This window comes from Lethenteron reissneri, chromosome 11, assembly GCF_015708825.2.
Source record: "Lethenteron reissneri isolate LAM-NWPU_2019-01 chromosome 11, ASM1570882v1, whole genome shotgun sequence".
In the NCBI taxonomy this organism is placed as follows: Eukaryota; Metazoa; Chordata; class Hyperoartia; order Petromyzontiformes; family Petromyzontidae; genus Lethenteron; species Lethenteron reissneri.
The window spans coordinates 5,807,968-5,817,613 of NC_083789.1; the positions used below are offsets into that span (position 1 = coordinate 5,807,968).

Sequence of the window (9,646 nt, forward strand, 5' to 3'; positions counted from 1 at the left end):
GGCCATCCTCGGCTATACCATATGAAGGGAACACTAACCCCGGGTAAAGTAACCGGCTGGCCAAGTGGCCTGGTGGCTTGCACGTCCAAATCTAGCGTCAGAACATGCAGCAAGTGCTGATGAGCAAATGACTCTTTGAAGGAATATGTTTAGTTCAGTGTGAAACAATGCAAGGCGGAGAGGTGGTTAATGGGGTTAATTCTGTTTAACAGAATTTTGCCAGCACTGCTGAAATTCTTGATTAGAATCTGGATTTCATGCAGCTGAAAACAAGTGGAGTGGAGTTGATGGTTTCAGCCTGGTCACCAATTCACCAATGAAAAAAATATGTATATCAAAAAAATCATATCAGCATATTCCATCTTTCAGGATTAAACACTCAGGTTCTCATATCACAAACATTCTTTGGAGGACATTTATTTTTATTGTTTCAAAGTGTCACAAACAAGTTCTACTTAAGCGACTCTCCAAGTTATTTTCTGATATATCTTCTCGGAGCAATTTTTGGAAAAAAATATGTATATCAAAAAAATCATACCAGCATATTCCATCTTTCAGGATTAAACACTCAGGTTCTCATATCACAAACATTCTTTGGAGGACATTTATTTTTATTGTTTCAAAGTGTCACAAACAAGTTCTACTTAAGCGACTCTCCAAGTTATTTTCTGATATTATCTTCTGGAGCAATTTTTGGACACTCGAAATACTGTGTCTCTTGACGATATAATCTCGGTATCGCAATTGTAATATAAAAGTGGATAGAGGAAAGTAACAAGGAACATTTTATATATATGTATATGTTTAGTCACTACATATATATGTAGTGACTAAATGGCCTTAACAGTTCACACTTGGTAACTACGGTTCCCAGTCAGGACAGCTGGCAGACTGCCTGACTGGCGACGCCGAGATGGTGAAGACGGAGACGACGGCGAAGATTCTATCAGCACCATGAGGATCCCACTCCACACGACAGCCCCGAGCTCCCCTCCCGGGGCCCCTCTTATACTGTCAGCGTGGCCTGGCTCCGCCCCGGCCACACCCCCTTTCTGGAACCTACTAGCGGGTTCTCGATGTGACCCTTTCGTGACCTTACCCCGAGATCCCTCTCCGGTCGATCACGTGGCCTGTTGTCAGTCAGGGCTGTTGTAAGCTGCAGATCCCCTTCCCTGCCAGCAGCCAGCGCTATGCTGCTACGTGACCGATTCTATGTCACTGCATATATATTAAAAAGTGTGAATTCACAACCCCCCTCTCTTGCAGATACTGGGTGTTTCGCTCATGGGGCCGCTTGGGCACGACGATCGGTGGCACCAAGCTGGAGAAAATGAAGAGCCGTGAAGACGCGGTGGAGCACTTCTGCCAGCTCTACTTCGACAAGACCGGCAACAAATGGAACACCCGCAACTTCGTCAAGTACCCCAATAAGTTCTACCCGGTGGAGACGGACTACGGGCAGGTACGGTGGCGCTTGCTTGTGGTATCCAACACTCTGGATGTGCGAGGGTTTGTTAACTGCGTACGTTTGTGAAGATCCGCAGAGGGCTGTGAGGTGACGAAAAGACGGCAGTTGCAGTAAAATGACCTGTGAACCCATCTGCGCATTAGTCCCTCTTTTGCATTGGGTTTTCTCAGTTCGATTAATGAGGTAGCCTCATTTTTCGAATTGGTCAAATATCCCAATGCAGGTAAAGGTAAAGCATTAGACGTTTTCTTGCTCACGCCACTTTGCGAAACGGTCTCGACTAGATGGCTCCTCGAAGAGGGTATTTGGCCTACTCCTCCACGCTGGCCAGAGGTCTTGGAAGAGGTGGGAGTACGTTACCCCACCACACATGATCTGCCGATTGACTAACTGGTGTACCTATTTTATACTGCTATGTGGACAGAGGCGGGAGGGATTTTAATAAAACTGACCATTGTTTTACTTCCGTGTCGGGAAATGGAATTGAAATGTGACTTCTGAAAAAGACATTTGAGATTCAGGTAAGGCTTTTCCAGATGAGTTAATGACATTCGTTGTATTGTGTTCTCACGTGGGCTCACTCCACTCGATAAAGTGCCTCTGTTTGGATCGGGTTGTTTCGGGAGTGCAGCTCGTGTGACCGCTCACGACTTCACCTCTGGGCATGCCTGAGTGCAGGATGATGAGGACATTCATGATCTGAAGGCCATGGCGGGTACCAACTCGAAGCTAGCAAAGCCGATTCAGGAACTGCTGCGCATGATCTTCGACATAGACAGCATGAAGAGGACCATGGTAGAGTTCGAGGTGGGTTGACGCCACGGATCATGTGTTTGCTTCCCCTAAGACCCCACCATTGTTTGCTTGTTGGAAGTGATTGGGTGTGCCTGCTGTTGGTGGCGGTTCATTACTTCATGTTGTCGGATCTTCCCCGCAGATCGATCTCTGCAAGATGCCTCTTGGAAAGTTGAGCAGGAAGCAGATCCAGAGCGCCTACAGCGTGCTGGGGGATGCACAGAAGGTGCGTGTACAATATAATGGAATTTAAGGAGCGTGGATCATGCAGGGCTGCCATGCCCCTTTGCTCACATATTCATGTAGCACTACCGTATGCTAACATCTATTATCGTTGAGGATGTGGTGAATGGCAAGGTGGCATGTGTGGCTTCGAGGTCAGAGGAGTGAGCTGGCACCACTAAGGGTCTTGAGTCCGAACCGTGCCTGATTAAAATTCGGTTCTCAAATGTCGCGTGTCTTAGGGGCCATCCATTTAGTACGTACGCAAAAATCTGTCAACTTGACCCCTCCCCCCCTCCCTGTACGCACGTGTACTTTTTACACACCCCCCCCCCCACCTGCGTACGCACCCTTGATACACTCCCCCCCCCCCCCCCCGAATCCTAGAGAACGGCCGATATTTGATCCACGCAGAAACGATCAAGGATTAATCATATTAATGTGTTTAAGGAAACAGATAGTCCACCGCCGGACTATCTCAATAATTTGAAGGCCATTGTAGACAAATTATTATCGAGGCTTCACCTCCACACCCCCCCCCCGCGTTTTCTATGCGTACGTACATTGTCAATAGACCCCCCATTCGCAAGTGTACGCATTTGGGTTAACCCCCCCTCCCCCCTCTATGCGTACGTACTAAATGGATAGCCCCTTATGATTTCAGCCCAGTCACCAATGATCACACGAAACTACCCACCACGTAAAGTTCAGGCTTGCGGTTTGGATTAATTCCAGCTGTGAGACTAAATAAAAAAAATATCACTTGTACTGTCATGCCATTGTCTCATCGCAGAGCTTGTCGGCAAAGTATGGATCTTACTGTGTCAAGAATAATACGCCAATGCTGTAATGTTATTTCCATGGCCCCTTTTTCTGTCAGATCTCCAAATTAACGATTCATCTCAAGACATGATACCATCGCAAGAAATGACGCCGATAGCACATTTTGCATGTAACATGCGTCGTGTATAACTACATAATTACATTTCAGCAAGATTGGACTTTATACAGCAATTAAAATCGAGAAAGTTGTATTGTGTGTGTGCTGTTGTGAGAATATCAATGTTACTTGTTCGGGTGATTAAAACCTATTTGACATGATGAAATTGAAAAGTGGTAAAATGCCTGCCGGAAGGCCACACGTGAAACAGAAATCTGATTCATAGAACTTGTTTGTGTAAACACGTGTTTAAGGATCGCTAATATATGCCTAGGAAATATTATCTCAATCCTCATATCTATCTAAGGACACTTCACATTATTTCAGGAAAACTATAGAACCCCTAAACAAATATCTACAAAACGTAACACATAGTTTACTAATCACAGTATACATTTTTTGGGCAATATTTACAACAAATTGCTTTGACACTTTATTAAGCTGTGTACCAGTGTAATTGGCACACGTGCGCCCGACGTAATGACTAGATACTTTTGCATGCGAGGTTGCATGTTCCTGTACCCACATTTTTTTATGACAATTGTGTCCTCCAGAAAAAAGCTGAATCTCTTCGTGGATTAGCTTGCCAGATAATTTTTTTTGACCCCCCTCCGACTCCTGGCTGGCTGTTGTCTGCAGCTGGTGTCCGAGAGTGGCCTCACCTCGCTGATCCAGGACCTGTCCAACAAGTTCTACACCCTCATCCCGCACGACTTCGGCATGAAGAAGCCCACACTCCTGGACAACCTCGACTATATCAAGGTGGGCGTCTCGGGCTTAATAAAAATAAAAAACCCTCCCAATGTGTTCAACCCACATCACACCGTTGTGCTCGTTGTGCAAATAAATCTTGGCCGAACCGTGAATGACGCTCGAGATGTCATAGGTTGAACACTCGTTCCTGACGATGATAGGTGTGCAAGACAGCAGTGTGTCATTGCAAGTAGGCATGTAGCACTTCACCCTACCGTCACCTCCTCCATCTCCCACCATTAGCCTGATTTGACGAATTATCACAATTCCGTTCAAGAACGAAATTGTGTTTTTTCATTTTCAAACTTCTAAACAATTACAGTGCAAGAAACTGAGGCCTTGGGGCTGATGGGTTGTATAGAATTTACATTTTTTTCATGTGGAGCGACAAATATATGAAGGAGACATTGTCTTGATTATCTACTTTGTTATTGATTTTCTCCATAATGACGCGAATAATTATTTACAGCTGCATAGATAGCTATGCTGTACTCTACACACAGGTGTCTGCACGATAGGTTTCCATGGAGGCTTCAGCTCTGCCACCATAGCAATTATTTTTGCCCTGGAACGTAATGGGGCTGCTCATCGTTGGGTTGCAATTTAGCCACGCAGCATTATAGGCTTTAACAAAAACTCCATGAATGCCCGTAGACAACGTCATAGATTTTTTTGGTAAGGTAAGCATAGATAGTGACGTGTGCCCATCTATTTGTCCATCCGTCTGAACTTTGCTCTTCCGTTTTTACAGATGAAGGTGGACATGCTCGACAACCTGATGGACATCGAGGTGGCATACAGTCTCCTGAACCCCAAGGACGAGACGTCGGGTGGCAAGAAAGATTTGCTGGATGCAAGCTACGAAAAACTGCACACCACTATAGAGGTAGTGCCTACACGTTCATATGTGGGGGTGCACTGTCCTGTGATCCCAGATATCTTGATTCCTCATCTGGCCATGCACAACGTCAGCATGAAGTTGAATCCTCTTGTCGGTCCACTCAGCCTTACAATGAGTACCTGGTCTGGTGTGGTGAGCTTGTGGTTGGTGTGTAATTGTACGTATGCATGTGCACGTGACATGGCTCTAGGGGCGGTGGCATGGCCTAGCGGTAGCCCCGTTTTTGGTTGTTGGAGAAGTTCACGTTTCGAATTCGGCAACTGGCATTGTTAATACTTATAATCATAACACATGTATGTGCTGGCTGCTTCACAGTGCACGTTACAGATCCCGTGATATCTTTCACAAGAGTAGGCCATTGTGTGCTGGCGTCATGGTGCTGGTTTCTTGCTGCCTCCCAGCTTGTCTGTGGTATCCTGCCCTAACGAGTTAGATGGACTAAATTGCCACCTGATGTAACACATTCCTGCGGAGGGAGCTGGTAGGAACGTTGGGTTGCTCGGTCAATGGCCAGGGTCAATGGCGGCGTGGTGTATTCCGCAAATATGCCCGACTGTGAGGGCGAGCACAAGCCGGCGTGAGGAGGTTAAACGTTGAGTTTTATAATATAAGGGCACCACGGGGTGACCAGCTCTTCCCCACTCTCCCCACCCAGCCCCTCCCCACCCAGCCCCTCCCCACCCTCCCCTCCCCACCCAGCCCCTCCCTCCCCACCCAGCCCCTCCCTGCACGACGGACGGACGGACACAATAATCCCCTGTGGGCTGGTGTAACCAGGAGGTTCTGACCAGTATAATGTACTGTATGTGTGTGTCTGCTTTTGCATGTTTGGTGTTGATGCATTGGTTCATGCACTACACTATGAAACTGGCCACCTGAGCATGACATGGCCTAACACAAAACTCTATTGTGAATCATAATGTTGGCTGCGAACACCTATTTGTTAATAGATGGTTGTATTGTTTGCACGCGCGTGTGTGTGGACCTCAGGTGCTGGGTAAGGACACGGAGGAGTTCCGAGTGATCCTGGAGTATGTCACCAACACGCACGCGCACACGCACGATGCCTACGAGCTCGAGGTGGAGGAGGTGGGTACCCTCGCACTCCACCAGAGAAACTATGCCATGAGCAATGGTCAATCCCCTGTTAGGTGAAGGTCTCCCCAAATTGCTACCATTCTTCGTGGACTCGCGATGCAACAATCCACCCATCACAGCTGCGCAGTTGACATTCTCTTGCACGTTTTCCCTCCTTTGGGTACCATTCATTATTATAGCGATGTGTCATGTACAAGCTCAATTATTTTTTCTAAAGAGTCAAAAGTTATATATTTAACCGGCGTATGGTTCTCTAAGAATTTTGTTCACCGTTCTGTCTCCCAAACCCAAGCTTCTTTTGTGCACTTTTGAGCTTTTGTTCCATCTTGGTGACTATTTCCCAGACGAGAGTTCTGCGTAGGAGTAGAATACTGGGTCGTATTGGGTCCTCCATGTTGAAGACACGTCGCATTAATATACTTTACAAACACAATCGGTGTCGCTTTGCGCGCAACGCACGTGTGTCTGCGTCCATCGGCAGGTGTTCAAGGTGTCGCGGGACGGCGAGTTCCAGCGCTACCGCCCGTTCCGCGAGCTTCACAACCGCCAGCTTCTGTGGCACGGTTCCCGCATGACAAACTACGCCGGCATCTTCTCCAAGGGCCTCCGCATCGCGCCCAAGGAGGCTCCAGTGGTACGGACCCCGACGCTCCACCCTCCGCTCCACAAACACCCCCTTCTCCGCTCACGTCAAGCTTTGCCCTCCTCACATTTACACGGACTCAAGCTGCCACGCATATGATTGTACATGGACAGCCCTTTTATTAGTCCACTGCTGGATGAGGGCCTCCCCGTGCCGTGCGTGTCACAGGGATTAATTTGACCTTACGTCACACTCCTCAGTGCAGGTTGGTGAAAGTTCATCGTGTAGATGTTTGAAAAAAGTTCACGATATCAATTTGTTTACTGCACTGCCCCCTGCTGATAGCATTGCCCTGAAGCAGCCTGTAGCACCTGTATTGTGCATTGTGGCATACAGGCTCAACTTACTTAACTTGCGGGATATGATGAGATTGTATACATTCCTGGTGATTTATCTATAGCCAAACCTAAGATTCATCATCATCAACCATTGTCTATACACGGCTGGATTACAGCCTCCCCATGCGTCACGCTCCTCAAAGTCCAGTGCTACTACCATCCATCGTACTCCATACACGTAAACCAATTTCACCGCTTCGTTTCCACAACGGTCGCCCTCTTGGACGCGTGCTCTCTTTGCGAGTGCCCGGTGTGTATTGCGCGGCTTGTTTCCCCTCCGTAGACGGGCTACATGTTCGGCAAGGGTGTCTATTTCGCCGACATGGTGTCCAAGAGTGCCAACTACTGCCACACAAGCCCCAGCAACCCCACCGGCCTCATCCTGCTCGCCGAAGTCGCCCTCGGCAACATGTGGGTTGACCTGCTGCCTCCCCTTCCCCCTGACGCTTTCTCTCCAGGGTTCCCCCCAACCCAACCCCCCTTTGTCTCCCTCTTCTGAATGTGTTCAGTTACCTGTCATGTGTGCCTCGGCTGCATCGGTCACGTGTTGTCATCTTGGAATCCTTTTTGTTATCGTTGGGGCACTTCTGCTCCTGTTCAATTATTCTGTTCTGTTGGATGCAAGAAATACATTAATCCACGCTTCATCCATGATCTATTTCTTGCTGCGGTAAAACCATATAATGATGTTTTTATCCAGGAAAGCCTCATTGAGTCTCAGAAAAACTGTTTCTAGCAGGGTCCTGCATGTGGATGTTTGGCCAGTTCCTTTGCAATGAGCCTTTTGCATGTGGGGCACTCAGAGAAAAAGCATGCGTACAAGGAGAGAACATGAATAAGTCCACACAGATGGGTTCATGAACCTAATTTAAACTACTGCCATCTCCTGGTCACCTCGGTGCACAGTGGGTTTTATAGTTTTGCATATCTATGTGATGTAGCAGTCCTGGTCTCCATGATGGGATTAAAGTGTGCGACTCCCTCCATTTTTTTCATTGGATTAATTCCCTGATTGAACGAATTTCCTTTTTTTGGGTTAATAAGAAGGAAAAAAAGCCCAAACAATGTAACTATATTGGCTGAACATCTCAATACTGAAAAATTATCTCCATCTTATTCAATTTGGTTTAACAGATAGCAACCTCGCCTCATACTGAAAAAACTTGGCAGGACTCTGCTTAAAAACATTATCTTGAGACTTAGCGAGCCTTTCCTGGGTAAGCATATATAATAATAATGCCTGCACATCAACCCCAAAAATAGCTCAAAGCTAACTGCTTTCTCTTCATCCCGTCTTCCCCACCTACACCGCACTGTGCAAATACAATACTTTGAAAAATGCAAAAAACGATCTACAGCTGGTGTGTTGTAGAACAGCCGTTCCGTAATGAACTTGTTTCCACCCCCGCCGCCGTTCGCGTGAGAGCTTTGTTGCCCGTTGTCGTTCCACAGGCATGAGCTGAAGCAAAGCGAATCGATTACCAAGCTGCCAAAGGGAACCCACAGTGTGAAGGGTGAGTGGTCTTCTTTCTCTCACTCTCTCGCTCTCCCCGGCACACATCATGCACCTGGTTTTCATTAAGAAGTTAAAGAAATTTGCTCCGCTTGTACAAAAGTCCCCGGTTTTTTTTGTGGCACTTGAGTAGCTTACTGTTGTCCAAAACGGAATTGTATTTTTTTACAACCACTATTGACATCGTGTTCTGTAATGCGTCCATCAATTTGACAGTAACTTCCTGATTATAAAGACACTTGGATGGAATACATCAGCATTAGCTTATTTCAATTTAAAACTCATTCACTTTGCCCGAAGTACAATTATATGACAATGACGTGTCATTGTATATTCTGTTAACAAATAGTTTTTTAAAAGCATGTTCATTTTCGTTTATTGAAATGAACAGCGCCGATTAAAAACAGTGATGTGGAAACCCGGTAATGGTCGACGATAACCCTATAGTTTCAATAATATGACTCTTAAATGCGCTGCAAAGGTGTGTTGGTGCATTTGTCCAACCCTGCAGGCTACGGCACTTGTCTTATGTCGCAACATGCAAATCATCCTGTCCGACAATTGTGCAACGTGTTCCTTTTCTTTCCCACCGTTCTTGTGTGTGTGTGTGCGCGCGTGTGCGACGGCGCAGGTGTGGGTAAGACGGCGCCTGACCCGAAGAAGACCGTGACTCTCAACGGCGTGCAGGTGCCCATTGGCAATCCTGCCGCGACGGGCATCAACGACACCAGCCTGCTGTACAACGAGTATCCTTCGCTAGCCCGGCCTCCCTGCCTCCACTCCCCTTCTCGTCCCCGCGCTCTCTTCCCTCCCCTGAGCACCGTTAACGCCCACGACAGCGAGACCTGCCTTGGGCTCGTGTTCACACTCAATATTTTCTGGGTTTGCTGGCAGGCTGTGGGGAGGTGGCACGTGACGAGTAGCTGCAGCCATGGTGAGAATTATACCAACTGTGGTGCGCCTCTGGGTACGGAA

The 9,646-nt window shown here is 47.3% G+C and overlaps 1 protein-coding gene across 1 annotated transcript in view; it reads left to right on the forward strand.

The window, feature by feature from the left end:
• Positions 1–9,646, forward strand: part of PARP1 (poly(ADP-ribose) polymerase 1) — a 37,059-nt gene that overhangs the window by 25,248 nt on the left and 2,165 nt on the right. The window contains exons 13-22 of the mRNA XM_061549870.1: positions 1,267–1,462; positions 2,147–2,275; positions 2,406–2,489; positions 4,065–4,187; positions 4,930–5,064; positions 6,070–6,168; positions 6,659–6,811; positions 7,442–7,569; positions 8,611–8,672; positions 9,303–9,417. Coding sequence (XP_061405854.1) covers positions 1,267–1,462; positions 2,147–2,275; positions 2,406–2,489; positions 4,065–4,187; positions 4,930–5,064; positions 6,070–6,168; positions 6,659–6,811; positions 7,442–7,569; positions 8,611–8,672; positions 9,303–9,417 — 1,224 coding nt within the window. The remainder of the gene's footprint in view (positions 1–1,266; positions 1,463–2,146; positions 2,276–2,405; positions 2,490–4,064; positions 4,188–4,929; positions 5,065–6,069; positions 6,169–6,658; positions 6,812–7,441; positions 7,570–8,610; positions 8,673–9,302; positions 9,418–9,646) is intronic.